The 20884-nt window shown below is 39.1% G+C and overlaps 1 protein-coding gene and 1 long non-coding RNA gene across 3 annotated transcripts in view; one reads left to right on the forward strand and one right to left on the reverse strand.

Moving 5' to 3' along the window:
• SH3D19 (SH3 domain containing 19) overlaps positions 1–19529 on the forward strand; it is an 84139-nt gene extending 64610 nt beyond the window's left edge. For both annotated transcript variants that reach the window (XM_034064736.1, XM_031048769.2), the window contains exons 9-20: positions 141–253; positions 2441–2499; positions 4833–5097; positions 6404–6472; positions 7759–7831; positions 8146–8276; positions 10879–10937; positions 12633–12820; positions 13059–13111; positions 13633–13819; positions 14758–14855; positions 16179–19529. In XM_034064736.1, coding sequence (XP_033920627.1) covers positions 141–253; positions 2441–2499; positions 4833–5097; positions 6404–6472; positions 7759–7831; positions 8146–8276; positions 10879–10937; positions 12633–12820; positions 13059–13111; positions 13633–13819; positions 14758–14855; positions 16179–16295 — 1412 coding nt within the window. In that variant the 3' untranslated portion in view covers positions 16296–19529. The remainder of the gene's footprint in view (positions 1–140; positions 254–2440; positions 2500–4832; positions 5098–6403; positions 6473–7758; positions 7832–8145; positions 8277–10878; positions 10938–12632; positions 12821–13058; positions 13112–13632; positions 13820–14757; positions 14856–16178) is intronic.
• On the reverse strand, positions 14658–18940 carry LOC115946481 (uncharacterized). The gene is made up of 3 exons (XR_004080551.2): positions 15649–18940; positions 15424–15517; positions 14658–14908 (listed from the first exon to the last, which is right to left on the reverse strand). It is a non-coding gene; the product is annotated as an uncharacterized lncRNA (long non-coding RNA).
• Positions 19530–20884: the final 1355 nt, after the last annotated feature.

Raw genomic sequence — 20884 nt, forward strand, 5'->3', positions numbered from 1 at the left:
GCTGCTCTGACTTTCAGTAAGGAAGTTGTGTTCACAAAAAAAATGCCCCGAATCAATATGCATTCCCTCACCTATTGTTGATTCATGTGAAGAAGCTATTAATTAGACTTTCATTTGGGAACTTTTTGGGTTTTTTACAGCTTTAAATGAAATCCTGCATAGCCCTCCGCCACTTCCTGCTGAAAAGCCTATTGGGAACACCTCTGATATCACAGTGGGAAAACAGAACAGTGGTGAACTAGTAAAAAAAGTGGTAAGTTAGGACTGTTTTCCTGTATTACAGCTTTGTCTGCTTTGGTTAACAGATCTCTTGTGACTCTCAAGCATTTATAAAGTAAGTTATGTGAAGGACCAAAGGATTAAAAGTACTATTCAAAAATATAAGGCTTTTTTCTTTTAATTGCGTTCTCTGATTTAATCAGATAATTTAGACTGCTGTCAGTTCTGAAGAGCACTTTGTTGATTTTACTGAACTTTGATCACATCTATCTTCAATTTTCTGTATTTAGTAGCTGGAATCGGGATATTCTACAATTTACTTTCAAAAGCACTGCAAAGTGGTTCAAAGTCCAGTGAGATTTACATAGTGAAATGCTGTCAAAGTCCTTTAGAAATGTATTTTTTTAACTCCATACACATAGTACTTCTCAGTGTCTGTACTAATTTCCAGGCAGAGTAAACTTTTCTGTAGATGAAAGAAGCTTGTTTTCTTCAGCTCTTTCCTTCTAGTTGTTTTCTTCTGGTCCTGTTAAAGCCAGAGTAGAGCCATCTATTTGGGAAAGTAAGGCTCTGCTCCTTGCTCCCAAGCACCTAGTTATGGTAGACATTGTAGCTGTGATCCTATATGCTCTTTGACATGGATTTACAAAAGGGAATTAGAACAAACTAGAAATTGACAGAAGAATTCCCAAATATTGAGTGCTGTGATGGCAAGAATGGCAGTCTTGGAAACCACAGGCACTAAAAATATGAAGTCAAATCAAAAGCCCTCACTAGCTAGAGAATTGCCATGAAATTTCTTTGTGGCTACCTCTGCTAATAGGATAAAGTGGTTTTTAAATGTCTTGTTTCAAGAGGCTATTCACAGAGGTTCCATCTCTTCTGAATAATGCTGAAAAAATAATGTCCAATGCAAGATGTTAAATAACATTTTAAAGAATGCAACCTCAAAACTTTTCCAGTGTCATCCAGGTTATTGTGACAGGCATATGTAAGACTCAGATAATGTTTTTAAGAAAAAGATTGCATCAAGTTCACTGAAACATTAAAATCTTATGCTTGAAAAGGTATGAACTTCCGTGCTTCTGAAGCTGGTATTGTTTGTCAGTGGAAGTGATTAACCAACAACAGTAAAAATTGTTGAGTGTAAGCAGTACTTGGCACAGATTTCCTCCTTTTCACACAGAAGAGGAAATTTTTTGGTATAACATCCCCACCTGAAAGTGGCAGGTTTCTTTTCTAATCAGGATTGTTCAGTCAAGAGTATTCATTTGGGGACTTAATCAAGGGTCAAAATTTTGTCACAGAATACACCTAGATATTTTCTAGGGATGAAAAATCACCAAAATTGTTTAGCAGTTTGAAGAACATATATCCCTAATTAAGTAACCAAGACCATTCAGACCTATTGGATATTACTGGTTCAGAAATGATACTTTTGAACCCAGATTCAGCACTTTAATTTACCATGCTGTTCCACAAGCAGCTGTGCTTGTTCAGAGGAGCTGGCAGTACTTTCTGGCACTGGGAGGACAATGAACAGCAGGAGGCAGAAAGGATGGTAACTTGTTAATCCAAGCCCTTCAGACATGGCACATGTTCCCCTCTGCTGACTCTGTTACAGGGTAGTAATCTCTGGCAGGGTCAGGATGGGCATCTGAGAGGAGTAACACCATAATATGCCAAAGCAAAATTCACCAGGATTTGTCTTTTAGATCTCTAAGAAACATACTTAGATGCCTTCTTTAATGAGAGCTAATATTATTTGCAAGAGATGCTGTCCTGTGTGAGTTTCATTAATGTCATGTTTTCTGCTTTAAGCCTATTCAAAGTGTTTCATCTGTCAAAGATCAAAACTGATGATGTAACTGCAGCACTTGGAATTCTGTGGTCAGTGAAATTGTACATTTGTATGACTCTCCTGAATTTGGCTCTTGAGCCCTAACTCCCATGTGGTAGGAGAAGAGAGCTGGGTCATACTTAATGCACAACTCAAGCTGTGATTCAGGTACTCACCCAGATGATTTACATTTTCTTCTGTGTCCAGCAAGACTTTGAAATGCTAGAATGCACCATAATACTTATCACTTTATTCCCAGACCTCTAGAAACTCCTGTTTTTCCTGTATGTAGGATATAATTTAAGAAATGCATTATTTAAACAAGATCATTTTTGTTTCTTAGGCTTAAAGAAATGGCTTTTTTCTTTTGAATCTTTATAGGAGTTGGATCATTTAGAAAAGGGTGGAGTGCCTCAGCTAGATGCTCTATTACCCCCAAGGTAAGTGCAGTTCTTCAGTGATTCACTTAAAGGTGATGTTTCTAAGTTAGTTTGCCTAGTTAGTCTTAATGTAGACACTACCAACTCTAGTGCTAACTCAATAAGCTTGGGTAGGTAGTATGCTCACTAATAAATAGGCAGGACCAAGTTGCTAGCTGATTAATACTTGTTTGTACGCTATTGGTATGAGCAGGGAGATTATAGGAGGACAGCTGTTTGGCTCTTCAGCTAATGTACAGTGGCTGCTGACAGTCATTCCTTTTTGCATCTTTAACCTTTTCACCCACAGCACTTGCGCTTGTGGTTGGGTTTGAATGGTAAAGGAATGGAGGTGGCAGTTGCTGTCACCCTGAAAAGGGCAGATGCTGGGCCGGTGCCTTCCCAGAAGTACTGGCTAGTTTATACAGTTCACTTCAGCTGTAAAATACCTGTGAAGATGCAGAATCAATGATAACCTTCGAGTTTTTATTCTTTTGACCCAATAAGAAAGAAGGTCTGTGGAGGCAAAAGTAACTGGACCAGCCTTAAAATCAGGTTCACTGAATGCCAGAGACAAACTGGAGGAAGATAAAGCATTGGCTAGCTAGGCCACTGTGGCTATCTCAGCATCTGCACTCTAAATCTATGGGCTTAAACGCAAGAGCTTCCTCTGTTGTGTCAGAACAAGAGAATCTTTTAGCTATTAAACTTAGATTACCAATAATAATAATAATTCATTAACAGGAAAGAATGTGGTTGTACCCACAAAGAAACACCTCATTATCGTCCCTTATGGGGTTGTTGCTTTCCCCTGTTCTGTTTAGTGTAGCAGCATTCCTGGTGCTCCTGAGGGTCTCTGGAACTGCAGTAAACATTTTATCCTTTGTCTTTTCTGCTCAAATGGATTCTTTTTATTTTTTCTTAAGTGAGCAATAATAATTATTTTAATTGCTTGATAGAGTTTTCTTGTTTAGTTGAGTTGCGTTGCAAATGTGTGGGTTGGTTTGTTTCCAGATTTAATGCAGTCTAACTTGGAATTTCTCGTTCTGTCAACATTAAAAAAGCTTACTTTAGGATGAGGCCGGAAAGGGGAGAGGTGGAAGTTGAACAGAAGTGGATTATTTTTTTTTAATTCAAAAACTAACCCAATCTCAAATAGTAATGGAGAAATAGTATCAGGAGCATTCGTAGAACACTAGTGTCTTCTCAAGTGGTGGATGACACTCAAAGTATGTCAGAGGGAGACTCCAGAGATCCACTAATGCACATTTGTTGTGCTTGATGATTTTTACAGACTCTTGAGGAATTAATGTAAGAAAATAGTTGTGATTAATTACACTGCATGCAAGAGAGACAACTGTAGCAGAAACTTGCAGTAAATGGCCAAATATTTCCTATTAATAATAAAACAATTTTGTATTTTTGGAATAGTGTTAGTGCCAGGGTTCTTAATAACAGAAAGCCAAAGTTAGATGTACATAATGCTTGTTTATAACAGAGGTGATTTTTTTCATTAGCAAATTACTGATTTGGCCATGCTCTTTGATTCTAAAAATCATGGCTTGTGTGTACTTTATAGGCAGCTTTTTTTAATCAATGCTTAGTAAGGGGGATTTTTTAGATTAATTACCACTGACACCTACTAGTTTCTGATTTTGGTTCCTAAACTCCTGGCACACTAATGAGAGTGTGGTACCTCCAGCACTGTCAGAAAACTTAAGTGTTTTCACCAGTGTTTTCTTTCAGCAGTAGACATCAGTTGCATAAAAGGGGTAATTCTGCTATTGATGCCATAGTGCAAAGTGGTGTTATGTGTCATGAGTTTCAGCAGGCCCAGAAGTCACTTGAGGTAAGTGACATCCCAGGGAATGAGCTAGTCTTATTGCTGAAGACCAGCTAGATCAGCAGGGATTCTCAGGGCTTTCACTAAAGCTCTCCACTAGGACAACTCCATCCTAAGGCAGCTTCAGACAAAGCTCTTTCTCAGGGTGGATTGCTGAAAGAAATATGGCTTATGTAGTGGACTCTTCAGAAAGCTGGCAGGCTATTGAGAAGTGAAAGAGGTGAACTGACTTAAAAATACATAGTCAAGCAATCTAAGGACTTGATCCTCTACTTCCAGTGTCTGAAGAGTTCATATCATAGAATCATAGGATCATAGAATCATAGAATAGTTAGGATTGGAAAGGATCTCAAGATATTCCCAGAGAGCTTCAGATACTACAAACTCTACAGTCCAGATCACCCTGAGTCATGTTTCCTTATTACATATTCTATATCTAGGGCTGTGGTGGAGGATGAGGCAGCAGGCTTATTAATATGCATATTTCCTTTATGCCTTACCTGATTTTTAGGCCTGTGAATGGAAAAATTATACCTGCTCGACCTCCCCCACCTAGAAGTGTTCCTGGGAGACCACCTCCACCAAAACTCTCTGCAACCAAGACCTCCACCCAGAAGGAAGTTCTTTCGCGGTCTACGTCTGACATTGCTCCTGACAGAAAAAACAGCAAGTTCAGATTGGGACCCAAGAGAACAAAAAGTTCAGTCTTTAAAAATTCAGATCCAGCATTACCTCCTAGACCTAAACCAGGTCATCCTCTCTACAATAAATACATGGTGAGAACTGAGATATTCTGAGACTGTTGATCATAAACCAGTGCTGCTTTAAATAGTAGTGAAAGAGGTAGCAAGGAAGGCTACTATGATGGGGCTTTCAAAGTGCATCTATCAGCATAAACTTCCTTAAAAAATACTGATAGATAAATAGTAGTAAGTACTGTAAGGTTATGTTGGAGAAAGGAATATACAAGCGAAGTATAGATATGTGTGTGTATTTTTGTGTATATGTATCATTAATACATATATATCTTTAATGCATATCTTTTGGGTTTGAGGAGTTCTTTTTATAGTCACCAGTTCTGAATTCTATCACAGCACATGAAAAGATGCTAAATGATTGTGTTCATATATTGGTTTTCCCTGTATATGTCAAAGTGCTTAACTTGAAAAGTAGTTGACCTTGCTTAACCAAGCCTGCAAAGAGTGAGGAATGTAATATTACTTACCTTTACATTTTCATCCTATTCATGCCATCCATTTTTATTATAAAATAGTTTCTTTTTGGTATTGCATGTGTTGTTATGGAATAGTAAATATAAGTGGATTGATATTACAGATAAAAAGGAGAGTCTTTCCCCAGATACTTAAACTGATCAGCAATCAGAGCTGGTAGCTCCTTGAACCAGTGCTGTTGTAAAAAAAAAAAAAGCCCACCCATACAACCATAGCACAAACATCAACATTCAGTACAATGTGGAAGCTTTCTGTTGCCTTCTCTTTGATCTTCACTCTTGAATTTAGTTCCTTGGTGGAGCAGAAGAGAAAGAAAGAGAGAGAAAGATGTATCTAAGTTGATAGGAGGAACAGCTTTGAGATAAGGGAAGCATGATGCTTCCTCTCTGATGCAGCCACCCCTGTTTGCGTAAGAAACGTGTGACATATTTTTGTACATGAGATTTTATTCAGTAGCAGATCACTAGAACTTCCTGCCCTCAAATGTTGCCATCAAGGAAGTTTTCCATCAAGTTGTTTTTCCAGTGCTCTCTATGACAAATGAATACATTTTTGTGCCAGTGTGTTGCTGAACATCATTACTTTATGGTATGATATCAGTTAGACGGCTGAGACACTTCTAAAGCAGATGACAACACCTGGGTTTCTTCAAGTGGCAGTTCATATCACCAGCAGTCTGTTTGAATGCCTTCCAAAGGAGCTTGTCCTCTTTCACTGGACTCCTAAATTAGTTACCTGCAGTAGGTGGCTTGAATAATTCCATTGTCTGACCATTTTCACTTGCAGTGTGAATTTCAGGTGCTTAGAAGTGAAATATAGACATTTCCATTTGCCTCTGTTTCTGTTCAAGCTACCTGTGCCTCATGGAGGTGCCAAGGAAGATTGTCTTCCCAGGAACACTGGAGATCTGTCTTGTAAGGTAAGGCATTTTTTTCTTCTGATAAATATTTAATGAGTAAGACTCCTGTTGCATTACAGCATCAAGTGCTTTAGGTTTTAAAGGTTACACTGAGAAATATAATGGTGTTTTATTAAATCCTTGTGTTTCTTTAATAAAAACAAAACAACTACCAAAACAAAACCTAATAATCATGATTTGCCTCATAGCACAAGGACATTCTGCTTCCTTAGCAGAGCAACAGTAATTATTTGGAGTGCCAGAAGGCAGAGGAAACTGGTAACATTCCTCTGTTTCACTGGAAGATAATCACTCCCTTGGCTGAATATCTGAAAAGTGGGCGTAAGATAAGTGAGTAGCTTTATGAAGTACTGTACATGATACATCAGTAAATTGGCTTTGACATACGGACTTCAAAGTATATTCCTCTTTCTGCTTCTGCAGAACCTAACATGGTTTTAGTGCATGACTGGATTAATATTAAATAGTATAAATTACAGCTTTGAGCAGCTTTTTTGATTATTAACAGAAACCTACATGGCTGAAAGATATTTCTATGCAATCTGTTGGTTTCTGTTGTCATTCATATTATTGTGGCCTTATCTTTGGCCATGTTGGTCTTTTTTGATTGGGTTTTTTTGTATGCAATCGATTACTTTGAATGTAATTCATAGTGGTTGTCATCAATACAGTCTAAAAATTCCTAGTGGGAGAGCCAAACAAAAAGGCTTAGCATTTTGAATACAATTTCCCTTTATGAAGATCCCACAGCAAAACTGTCTTTTCCCCTCAGAGTTATCCTCTGGTAAGCAAAGGCCTTGTGGCTTGCTCACCCCTCTGAAATGCTGAGAGGCAGATGTGCTGCCATTGATGAGTGTACTGGGGAGAGCTGGGCTGGGGTTTTCCCTCGAAGAAAGCGAGAGTGGCTGACAGCATGCAGTACTGGGCAGCAGTGCAAAATTTGACCACAACCTTTGCAATGAGAGTTGATGTCAACGCTCCAGGTTTCTGACCTGATTTCTGATTGTTGAGGCTTTGTCTATACTGGGAAAAGTTACATGCCTTTCCTTCAGTTTACTGGCTCAAAAGTAGATTTTGATGAAATGGATTTTGGTTTACACTATCAAACAGCACACAGGATTCAGTCCCATAGCTCTGTGACCAATATTAACTGCTGCCTCCAGAAGTGATGATCTGATACCAGAAAAACATGGTGTCTAAAGTCACAAAATTATTTTCAGAGCACGTAACAGAGAATCTCTGTATCTTCCATGATTTATGAACTCCATGTATTTATATGTTGTCAGGATTCAAACCACCCTCCAAAAGTTTCTGACACGAGTGCACCTCATGCTGTAGTCCTGCATGATTTTCCTGCAGGTAAGCAAGTGTGAATATTTTGGAAGCTTGTTTTACTCCCAGATTTTCAAATTGGAATTTTATTAGGAATTATTGCTTAAAAATTATGAGGAAGCTCAGCCTGTAAAGCCTGCATGTGGAGTCGTTCAAATCCATGGGTTTAGCTATAGTTGGGCTAGTCTTTTAGTTAAAGCAAACTGATTTATCAAGTGTAATTAAGTCTTTTTGAAAACCCATTCTGGTTTTGTCTGTGATATTTATATTAAGAAGGTTTTACTTAAAGAAAATCAGGGAGTGTGACAACTACTTTTAACTGAAATGATTCTGTCTTACAGAGCATCCAGATGACCTGGAACTCCATTCTGGAGATACTGTTTGTCTTTTGGAGAAAATCGATACTGAGTGGTACAGAGGAAAATGTGGGAATCGCACAGGGATATTTCCTGCCAGCTTTGTTAAAGTAGTTGTATGTAGGCTTTGTATTCATTGCTACATAAGATCCTGCTGCATTTGTTTTCTGGTTCTGTTTTACTATAGCTCCTGTGTGTTTAACTGCATGCTATATTTACATAATCTCTTTTCCCTCTGGCAGTGCAGAAGACAGAAGATATTGTTTGTATGGTATTAGAAAGATGCTTGATTTGGCAGGACCAGCTTGTGTTATGGGGATTGTCTTGCTGTCATTTGAAGCCAAGTGAGAAAATCATGGCCCTTACCAGATTCTCTTTGTTAACCTGGGTAGTTTCTCAGGGTCTACAGAGCAGATTAGTTGTTCACAGCTGCATGTAGGAATCAACACTTGGTAAGATGGTTGCATTTTGTGCCTCACCCCAATCTCCCAGTTTCATTTTCTTGTCCCTTGTGCTGTGCTAGAATCACCACTTTCATAACCATGTAGTGAAATAGGTCAGGGCAACAGTTGGGCCCAATGAGACATGGTATTTTTCTTCCTAGAATATTTTTTTTTTTCCAGCTGGATCAATTTGCCTAAGTGGCTTACTAAGTGGCTGCACAAGTGGTGGTGCTGGCACAGTGCAAGGAGATTGTGTTGTTGCAAATGAGCAGCTTAAAGCAATCCTGTTACTGAATGTGACAGTAAATGGCAAGCAAGAGACAGGTGCTGCTTTGGAGCCCAGTAGCGATTAATTTACTTCCTCATCCTTAAAAAGGATACAGTATGGTTCACTGCATCAAAAGCTGGGTCAAATATATTGCAAGCCCGAGTCTGAGATTAAAGTCCATTCTGTGACAGTGGGAAGGGTCGTTGGGCTATCAACACTAGCTGTATGGACATGGAGGAATGCTAAACTTGACACCAGGATGCAGTGAAGTTGTATGGCTGGGCATTCACATGGGCATCCATTTCACTTGGAGAACAGCACAAGTGGGCACAAGTTACTTCTGGGGAGATTCCAACTTAATACAAGAGGAAAATTTTTCACAATGAGAACAATCAGCCATTGGAATACTCTCCCCAGGGAAGTGGTGGATTCTCCAGCACGGGGCACTTTTTAAGATTTGGCTGGACAGGGTGCTGGGACATCTAGTTTAGGTCATGTTTTCCCAAGGAAGATTGAACCAGATGATCTCTGTGGTCCCTTCCAGTGTGGTTTCTGTGATCCATTAAAGATAGTGTCTGTGTCAAGCCAGGACAGCTGGCAGAGATGAGCACTGCCACTACATGGGCAGTACCAAGTGTTTGGTAACCAACAAAGAGAGTAGGGTGTCTGTTTTGCTTGTAATGGTGTTTAAGATTTTAAGAGAAATACTGAAGAATGAAAGCTAAACATGGCATTAGTAACAATGGAACCATGCTTGATTCACTTTCATGAGAAAGATTTGTTAGCTAAATTGAATAGCTGCTTCTATGCAGACCAACAATTTAATTTAAAAGCTTTTGTTACTACTGATGGCTAATAGAGAAAAGACTTTATGTTGAAACAGTGAAAAGGCTATTTGGGTTGAATTCAGCATTGATACAGACAGATATAACTTTGTGAAAGCTATGGAAGGTGTGTTTCAAATTCCTATTTTAGTTGTGGTTAACCTTTGAGTGCAAAAATCTTTTGTTCCAAAAAGAATTTAAAAAGGGGGGGGTGTAAAAAAATAGCACAGTACAGGAGGTTATTTACTGAGGACTTCATTCTTATCAGATCTGATGTTGATACAAGGTCTCTATACTATATGCTACAGTGTGGTTTACAGTATTGAGCTAGGTAACAGCTTAGGTCTGGATACCCAACAATAATACATGGTTGTTACTTAGAACCTTCAGAGCACCACAGATGCCAACTGCTCCAGAGAGAGCACAGCAAAGATTATTTGTCCTAAAAGGCAGCATGATCTCCATTCCTTCACATAAGCTAATGAAACATTCTTGTTGATTTTATGGGAACTGGCTAATGTGATAGCAAACTGTAACCCAAAGCTCCTCGCCAGGGCCTCTAGGGTCTTACAAATCTCACAGATCATCTTTCATGTCATAAATACGATACCAAAACTACATTTGAAGTCCTCTTATGATAAAGGCATTGAATGCTGTCTGTTTGATGTATCTGTGTATTGATTTTCTAAATTGTCTTTCTCCAATTCAAGCGAGATTTGCGAGATGTATTTGTGTTTGGAGGACAGCTGGCTACCAGAGCCCAGACAGGATAAGTGTAAACAATAATTTTGTCTGCTGTAATATATTGTGCTAGTAAATAATAGAGAGCAATTACCAATTGAAAGTTGAGAGTTAAATGCAACAACATGTACTTGCATCCAGTCCCATATTCTGGCAGTCATGCCCCAAGTAGAAGCAGCAAATCAGTTTCACAACAGAAAACATTAGAGCTCCTTGTTTGCATGAGATTGGAAAATGAGAAATCAGACATACAAAACTGAAATCTACATTAATATCATCAGATATCATAGCATGCCAGTGACTATAGAGTGTCACATGGAGGTCACAACTGGAGCTGATGCCTAGCTGAAAAACAGATTATTGTAACTGGTTCCAAGTTTATTGTACTTGTGTTGCCATGAGCTTGAAATGGAAGATTTTACTTATTTTGCTGTCTTACTAGATTGATGTTCCAGAAGAAGGCAACAGGAGAAGAATACTCTGTTCATCACAATGTATTAAGTGAGTCACATCAATACTATTTTCTTTTTCATGTTGATTTACTAGGAAGTAAAAAGAAAGATAACTTTGAAGCATTATCTGCATTGGGGCTAATATGGTGAATAGTTTATTCACCAAAATATATTTAAAAAAATAAGCTCTCAAAACTGACAGGTTTGGTGAAAACATCGTATTCAGGTAAAAAACAAAACAACAAAAAACAAAAAACCTAAAAACTCACTTTGTGGCTTCAAAAATTGGTAGAACACTTCATTTTTATAAGATAAATGTTATAATGTTTATAATAGATGTTCATGTAGATATAGTCCCCTTCACTCACTTTTCTTCCTCTTATGAGCTGTATTAGAAGAGCATTTCCCATAATTCTTCATGCAAACTGGTTACAGAGACTGTGAACTGATCTGATGAACTTGAGAAGCACTGCACACTTCTCTCTTTGCTCCTGGCCTTGCCAGCTTTCTTCCAGTATCCTTATAAGACACAATGTGGTAGAGCTCCCACTCATTTGAAAGAACAAGATAAAATGGGACAGAATATAGCTGTACTTTAAGTAGAGAAATCTATCTAACCTAAAAGTGTATAACTATACAGGTGAATATGAAGTTCCCCAAATGAAATTATCAAATATACTTCAAGCACATTCGTTTCAATTTGCAAACACTTGTACTAAGATCTGTGGGCAAGAAACATCTTTTGTACTATTTTTACTCGATGATTTATTGGATTTTGTAATCATTCATTACACCAATTAAAACAAATTCAGGGAGAAAGAAGAGCTATCAGTATCAATGGGATAATTCAGTCTGTTCTTCAGATTGAGCTTGGCTTGCCTTAAATGAAACTTTATTTTTAAAAACTGCTTCTGCAGCTAAGAAAGAAACAGGTAGTGCTAGCTCTGTCCTGAAGCTTTGGCAAAAATAGGAATGGGGGACAGAGGTGAGAATCAAGCTACTGACAATGGTTGTGTGCTGTGATGCTATATAAAGAACTGACGCCTGTTACCACTTTTTCATGTCTGAGAAATTAAAAAATTTCTTAATTTCTTATTATTTCATTATTAGTTTATTACATATTATGTATATTTAAAGAAAGAAAAATATAGGCTTTTTTTCAGCATTTCAACGAACTATGTGAAATTTATCAGATGCATTGATGTTTCATTGATAAATAAGTTATTTCCCCGTGCCTGGAATGGATTTTACAGAGTGAAGTTTGTCAACGTAGATTAAAACTATCTTTCCCCTGTGAAACCTCCATGCATTTGGGATCTGGGACAAATACACAACACCCACCCCTTACCTATGCTTGATTGCACCTAAATTTGATGCTTGCTCAAAAAAAATATCAAGTTCTTAACATCAGTGTATCAGGACACTTACTTGGATATAGGCAAAACTATAAAACGGGTCAGGTAGCCCAGAAACAAAGTGACATTGTTTTTGTCGTTTGGAAGAGAAATAGGGTCTTATGCAAAATACTGTAACAGGGATTGTGATGCAGAAGTTGCATCCAGCTCCTTCATCCTCCTCAGAAAGCAGAGATGAGAACCAGGGCTAGACACCAGTTTTCCACCCATTTTGTCTTCAGTGCATTCTGTCATTTAAGTTATTATATCAGTCCATATTTTGGACAATGCTGGCATTAAGTGGGTGATAATAATAAATAAGACAAGTCAGTTTCTTTATTTTTGTGCAGAGGCCCAAGATGTGTAGCACGATTTGAATACATTGGAGATCAGCAAGATGAGCTCAGTTTTTCAGAAGGTGAAACTATTATCCTGAAAGACTATGTAAATGAGGAGTGGGCCAAAGGAGAGCTTAGAGGCATATCTGGAATCTTCCCCTTGAACTTTGTGGAAGTAATTGAAGATCTGCCTGGAACAGGTATGCGAAAATATTCAGGAACATGGTTTTGTACTGCATGTGTATAGGAGAAAAGTGCAAAAGGACAATGAATGCGGGGAGGAGATAGAGAGAAAAGACACATTAAAACCCCAAAAGGAATAGCAGGAGTTCTTAAGAAGCTATTCTTAATAATAACTTTAAATATCTAAAATCTCTATCATTAGTAAGGTTTTGAATAGTCATTGCTGTCATTCTAAGTTGTGCTTTACTTGTGTAGGTACAGGAGCAACACTAAAGAACAAGGTGGAGGTTTCTTCTTCCCTTCCTGAGGTAATAAAACTTTGTAGGTGAGGGCCAGAATTTAAACAGCATTTTCATACCTTTCCATAGACTTTCTATTCAAATGTCAGATTAGCTGCACAACTTTATCCCTGGATGTAACACAATGCCCACAGCACACAATGCTGCTTGGTCCCGGTCTTGAAGTCTGACAGTTGGGTTAAACTGATTGAATTCATAGCTCCTGGCAAATTAACATCAGTAAATTCTTATCCTTTGTGCTGAAGCAAATTCTTGTTAGCTCTATTTTAAGTATTGCTGCAGTGGTCTAATTTTGACTTGATTAATCCTGTCCCCTGCCATCAGTGATAAAAAGGAATGTGTCTGAGCCCAGATGAAATTCTGTGGTAATTGCTGAAATGCCATTCTCATCTACATCTGCAGCAACGCTATTGTACGAGAGAAAGTCAGGACACCCGTGTTCTGTACAGCTGCTTTCACCAGTATCCATCAGCTTGTGGGCACCATTAGCGCTTCTAAAATTAATGCATTTCTTCTGTTCACTTGAATAGAACAACAAACGCTCAGTACAGTGGTGTGAAGCGCTTCATGATTTCACAGCAGAAACCAAAGACGATTTATCCTTTAAAAAGGGCGACTACATCCAAATACTGGAACAAGTAGATCCACAATGGTATAGAGGAAGACTGGATGAAAAGGAAGGGATTTTCCCAGCAGTTTTTGTTCAGATCTGTTCAGGTACAGTGCTGCTACTAGTTGACAATTCATTATTCCTTGGGTTGTGACAGTCGTAGCATTTGGGTTCTGGGAGACCCCAACTATTCCACTGCATTAACAAGCCACACACCACTGCAGTCCTTAATATCCTAAAGCTAAACTAAGTAAGTGTTGAATCACTCTTTCTAATGGTAATATAATGCTCTAGTCAGTAAATTATCTGGGAGGTAATACAGATTATAGGATGATTTAAAATGTGGTTTAGGCACAGGCAAAACAGGACCCTTGAGCTGCCTTTAGTAGGAATCCAGGGGTACAAAAGGTGCAGGGGATGACTAGAGAACCAGCTTCTCCCTCAGCTGAAGAAAACACTGCAGCATAGCCAAAGAGCTGGCAGAACTGTAGATAACTACAACTGGTGCATCTTAGCACAGATCTATTGTAATGCCCTTGGTGAAGCAAGGAACAAAGGCTGCTTGCTCTCCCGAAGCTTCTGTTTGGTCCCCAAATCACTGCAGGCAAAACCTTCACAGAGGACATAAAATGTCACTGTTTTTTCCCATTGCTTTTGCAAGTAAAGCTATGAGAGAAAGTTGACAGGGAATAAATTCCACCTGACTGGCAAATAGCACACACCAGGTGCTGCTTCATCTCCAAGTACAAAGAGGAAAAGACACCTTTTACTAGGTATCATTATTGGAAAGTTACGCAAGTGAACCTTCATTTTAGTCCTTGTAAAAGCAGAACTATGAGAATGTGTTAGTACTGTAAAATGAACTGCTAGCAGTAGAGATTTTTATTCCAGTAGGACAGTGAATTTGCCAAGTAGCAATAGTAATACCATCTGGACAGCCTGTAGCACAGTAGTAGGGAGAAAACACGAGAATGACAGAGAACTTTTCTGGAAACAGATTTATTTCATTCCAACCCAAATAACTTGTCTTGTCCATGTTCTGCAGCCAAGGTAGAGCTGTCACAGTCTGTAGGAGGAAAGAAAGGAAAAGCCAAAGCTCTTTATGATTTTCATGGAGAAAATGAAGATGAGCTTTCCTTCAAAGTAAGTACCTCTATTAGACATTTTTCCAAAAGGTCTTATGCTGCTAACGAATGCTAAAAAAAAAAAAAGATTATCTACTGTGAAAGTAGGTTTGGAACAAGAAAGAACAAAGTACATGTAATAGGAATAGATATTAATACATTTGATAAATAGTCTCTCAACAAAGTTTGCCCTTACCATTCTGATTCATATTGGCAGTCTTCACTGAAGACATTGAAAAGAGGTCAGGAGGTACAGAATTCCTCTGACTTCTCTGATCCAGAAAACAACTAGAAACAAACCAACCTTATTTTGCAGTACTTTCAGTTCTTGACCAGTGGATATGGTCAAGGGAACATCTTTTTTTTAGCAGCAACAAGAAGGAGGATGATAGTAAGAGTGCCAGTGCTACAGCAACAGTTACTCTAAGAGACGCCTAGTACAGCAAAATCTCAATTGGGCAGCACAATATGAAGTCGTCAAAGGAACAAAGGGAGAAATTAAATATTTGGTGGATGCCCAGATAGTGTTAAGAAGCTTGAACAAGAAACAGTGAGCATGCCCTTGTGGATTCAAAGTCATGACTTACCTAACTGTGTCCTCAAAAGCGAGTTTCTGAGAAACAAGACTTCTACAGCAGGTCCAAAATGTTGTGTATCAGCTGGAACACACTATTTTCCCTTCTAAAATAGCAAAATAATAAATTTCAGCACTAGCTGCTTGCAATGCTGAAACGACAGATGATTTTTTAAAGCAGAAAAGGGGAACAAAGGTACTGGCAGAAAGGGCAGAAAGGTCAGGGCCATGACAGTACCTCAGATGAAGGGTGTGGCATGAGATGATGAAAACAGGAGGAAGGATCAAACACAGGAGCTGCAGATTATTTTAAACAGGCACACTGAGATATGTAGATGATGATTTTCCTTCTGAAGACAGGACACTTTCCTCTGGAAACTTTCCAAATACTGGGACTAAACTGAAAGAAGGAAAAAAAGGGGAAAGAAAAAAAACCAGTCTAAGTGTTGCCAGAAAAGAAAGCCTAATAATAGCAGGGAAACACACAAATAACAAGTGAGACAACTCTCTTATGTACCTGCCTGCCTGGAGAGCTTCAGCAACACAAGAAGTTACCCAGCAGTGCTTTTTCAGTATAGACAAGTATTTACCCTAAAAGAAGCTTCAGCTAGTTTGGACAAACAATCTCAGAGATACAACCAATAGAAGAGACTGGCCATATCCTACTTCTATTTGATTGGTATTAATTGCTTCTGAGTAACATCAGCTATGCATGTGTTAGCATTGCAGGGTAAGCTGCACAGGCTCACGTTACTCCTTCTCTTACAGACAGGTGAGATAATAACAGAGCTGGAATCTGTGGACGAGGACTGGATGAGTGGAGAGATACAAGGAAAGTCTGGGATATTTCCCAAGAACTTTGTTCAGATTTTAAAGGCACCATGAGCGTTGCTTCTCTTTGTACTTCCTGCACACAGGAGAGAATGTTTTCTATCCTAAAGGCACAGCAAAGACATCAATGTGTTTTGACTATCAATGTTTTGCACTACTTTTTCTAGACAGTTATACTAGTATCTTGAAGTCAAATAAGAGAATTGGAGTCTTTTATGACAGTGTATATAGTCAAGCTTCATGAATGCTCCAAATACAAGCAGGGTTTGTAGTAGTTTCCAGCTAGGGAAATACTGTGGTGCAACACCATTTTAACTTAAAAATAGCATTCTAGTACATTTACTATCTGGTATTACATTTATCATGCACAAAGTCTGCATAAAGCTTCTTTGGGCTTCTTTCCAATCTTTTTTAAATCCAAATTTTAAAATTGTTTTTTAAGATCTAATTACAGAACTCAGTATGTAGATCAAGTTTGATAGTCAGGTTTCATTACCACTTGGCTTCCACATTAGCAGTAGGATCTGCTTGTTTTATGGCTTAGAAGATAAGGAAGATAACTGATATGTCATAGCAGAAAAATATCAAATCTAATTCAGGTGAGAGGGAAGACTCAAAGCAAATCCTTATGTAATATTCTTCCATTATTAGCCCAAGCTGCTCATACAGGAAGATCACAAAAGTAAAACTTGTATTTTGCTTCTCAATGAATAATGTTCAAATTGGTATGAATCATCTTAGACCTCCTTCCCCCAGAATCCTTTCCAGATGCAGGTTTACATTTTCCTACTACCCACTGTTCTTCAAGCACCATTGTGCCCTTCTTTCCCAGCTGCAGTTAGTTGTGACAGACAGCATTTATTGAGCTTTCACAGACCCCCTCCATGCAGTAGCTGCACTATTCCAACTATTTACCCCTCCACCCCCTTCGTGTAAAGTGGAAAGCCAGTCTTTGCTCAGCCTGCATTTCATTTGCCACTCAAGAACTGGAACATACTTCAGTAACACCATTCCTGTCCTTAACATGAAGAATATTATACAGCCTTGGTTTTAGCTTTCAGCAGACATGGGATTAGTTTCCAGTTTGTTACCACATACCGACTATACTGAGCATCATTATAAATGGTCTGTTGAGGCCTTAAGGAAAACACGCCTGGCAAGAGGTTACTTCGAGCAAAGTCATTTAGTGAAAAGCAGCAGCGTGACCTGAACAACAAACTAAGGAAGACATGGCTGAGGTACCTTCATGTTATTACCAGAAGTTCCTATAAATTCCTTTTCTGCAACACCTGACTTCTGACAAAATAGTTGAACACATTTTGATTAACTGCTAACTTCATCAGACTGGAATGGAAAACACTACCCTGCAGCTGGCTCTTGCATTGCTGACTGTATTCCAGCACTATTGTACTATAGCAAAAAGGAACCAGTAAACTGTAAGCACAAATCCTTACTGCAGAAGAAATGCATGTCACTAGGTACTGGGATACTCTTACAGGATTTTCTTGTGGGTCTGGAAGTTCAGGTTGCAAAAAGGCCAACAGTTGAGTGGTGGATGGAGACTAGAAACTAGAAGCATCGTGACTGATCTTGAGATGCTTTTAACTTAGTCACATACCTGCCTACAAGTTTACCAAGGGGAGGTGTAATACTATGACAAGTACCTACTGCTGCCAAAGATCGGGGTGCATCTAATTCAGTATCTAAGCAAATTGGTGAGGACAACCCTCCCCTCCTTGTGCATTGCACTTTGATTACCATCACAGCAGGCACAGGACTCCCCTACAGCAGGGAACAGGCTAAGTGAGCCCAAGGAACATGTAGCACAGGCATGAGGTCCTCAGCACTGGTTTACTCTGCACATCAATCACAGTTATGGCACAGTATGTGCAAATACAGACATAGACCTTAGTACTCCTTTTTCTATTTCTCTAGAAGCTTCATGAATGTGAAATGTTTTGTATTTAAACTGCAGCAATACCATTCACACAACTGGGGGAGGTAGATCGCAGTTTTAATTAAGCAGAAACTGGATTTCTGCTTTCATTAATGGGATTAACATAGAAACAATTATAAATCATGTGCTAGTCTAGAAAGATGGGAACATGACAATTTATACACCTACTATTCAGTTTTAACATCCCTAGCAAGCCTGTCCAGAACTCCTGTGGAATCAAACTTCAGTGTAAGTAAATCCACCAAGGACAAACCTTCCCACTTCCCCAAGCTATCCTGCCAGGAGATTCAAAGGTTCTTGTTGTTTACTCCAATAAGACAGCCATCTCTGTCTGGAGAAATCCAAGGAAAACACACAGTTATCTAGCTTGCCTGACACCTGCAAGCACACTGAAAGCTTTTCAACCACAACCTTTGAGTGGGTCACCCTACTGAGAACAGGCTTCTTCCACCATGACCTGGGCCACTGCAGCCCCTGATCCTCCAATGATCTCAGTGTGAGGAGAACAGCAGAACCAAGCAGAGCCCATACCAACACGATTCCCAGTTCCTCCCAAGACCCACCACATCACTGGGGTGGTGGATAAGGCTGAAGTGTATAATGTTTACTTACTGTTTGTCTGGCAGTTTTCTAAGATTTTGATACAAGTCTCAAAAGTAGAACCGACTTTTTCTATTTTTTTTTCCAGTTTCCTCTTCCCCTTTTTATAACTGTATTGACCAGGTTTTTTTCGTAATTTCCACTGAATGTGTAAAAGTCAGTGCCTGACTAAGGCCACTGCTTTATTTGAACCATCTCCTGTCACGCAGGGCAGGAAGAGCAGCAAAGCCTTATCTTCAGAGCAAGGAGTGCCATCTACAGGCTGCTTGCATTACTGCAGGCAGCTACTACAGCCCAGTTCTTAAAACCCAAACAAGTTCCATGCTCGGCTTTTACAGGAAGGGATTTTCTTAAGACTGATTCCTCATGTCATCATGAAACTGCATACTGATGGTAATGTGAAATTCCTAAGGTGTACAGTACAGAATCTGCAAAAAAGAAGGGAGAATGAGGTGGAGCACAAATCCTATCTGCAATATAGCAGCAAATTTCAGCTGTAGCCTTGAAATTCTGCTAGACCCCACATACATTAGTACGATAGTAAAAGCCTCATTTATCAAAACCCTTTTCTGTTTGACCTACCCTCTGGAGATAGCTTCAGGAAGACATCTGTGTTATGTGTACAACTAAGTGTCCTAAATAAATCTTTGTTAAGTCCAGTAAGTTTGTTATGGTACCTCTGTAAATTAAGAATGTATTTAACCAATAAAATTTTTATAATTAAGTCACAATGGCATTGCAGTTGGTGAGCCCTGAGCTTTCCACAAGTTTTATGGATCTCATTCTGCTTAAACCCAACAGCAACAAAAACCCCAAACAAAAAGACTAATTCTAACAACCCACCCCCAAACCAACAATGCAGTAGTATCACATCACTTTGCAAGTGGCCCAGACCCCTCAGAGAAACCTGATGGCTGTAACACAGTTTATTCCAGCCCTCACACTCAGGTGTGTTTCACACTTATGACCTGCAGCAATCAGCTGTCATTGCACGTATCACACAAGAGCAAAGCATTACTCACCATGGCGAGATCATTTGAGACAAACACACAGGCTGACCCTGGGCTGATTAGCAATTCCTCAGGCGTGCTTTGCCGATTGCTCCTATTCATACATGCTTTTTCAGCTGGTATGTGTACAAAGAATACAGGGGATGCACAAAACTTTCCTTCCTGCTTACTTCTGCCCCATCTGACCTCATGTTGTAACGCATACATTTACCCACAGTGCCTACATAGTAGTGCCAGCAGACTACTGTTCCAAAATACAAATTAAAACCAACATGAATAAAGCAAGTTCTTGTTCCTTCCCCAGATCCTCTTGGACTAGCCTTTTTGCAACGTACACTCCTCCTCAGATATACAGCTGAAGGAAAAACTAGCAGGATAAAAGGCACAAGTTCTCAGAAATTACTCCTTCAGATTCTAACTTTTCTAGTCCAGAGGGTACAGGCCACCTGTAGTCCCTTTGGATTTATTTGGTGGCAGTACTGCCACACGGAGACAACACAGCCAGCACATGTCAATTACTAGAAAGCAGGCAGATCTTACTCTGATGCACATAGACACGTATGTACACACCTGCACTGAAACTTACTGCAGTAGGTTCAAAGATCACTAATCCCCCCACACCTGTGCTAAATCAGTTTTCCAACTCCAGCAAAAAATGCTCATTTTTATTAGGAAGCAAAGAGACTTTTATGGTAATATATGTCTTCAAAAATGTGACTGTGACTGACTTGAATGACATCTGCCTGAACACTACAGATGGAAAGAACAAAGCAGATTAGAAGTGGCACCATTCCTTCTGCCTGCTTCAGCATCATGACAGTTTCATAAACTCACTATACTTCCACTTCACAAAACAAAAAGCAGGATGAGCAGGCCTGCATTTACAGGCCAAAAAGATGGTTACCTGAGTAGTAAGTCACGGGCTGTTTCAGTATCATTCCCCATATTAAAACATCAACTTGGAATCGCAACACGATATCCAATCTGTGCAGTCTCTCAGATAAATTAAGAAACATGTTTTCATTTTGCCCACAATTTACTCCACATTAGAATTAACCAGGAAAAGACAGAAGTCC

This window comes from Melopsittacus undulatus, chromosome 7 (genome assembly GCF_012275295.1).
Source record: "Melopsittacus undulatus isolate bMelUnd1 chromosome 7, bMelUnd1.mat.Z, whole genome shotgun sequence".
Lineage (NCBI taxonomy): Eukaryota > Metazoa > Chordata > Aves > Psittaciformes > Psittaculidae > Melopsittacus > Melopsittacus undulatus.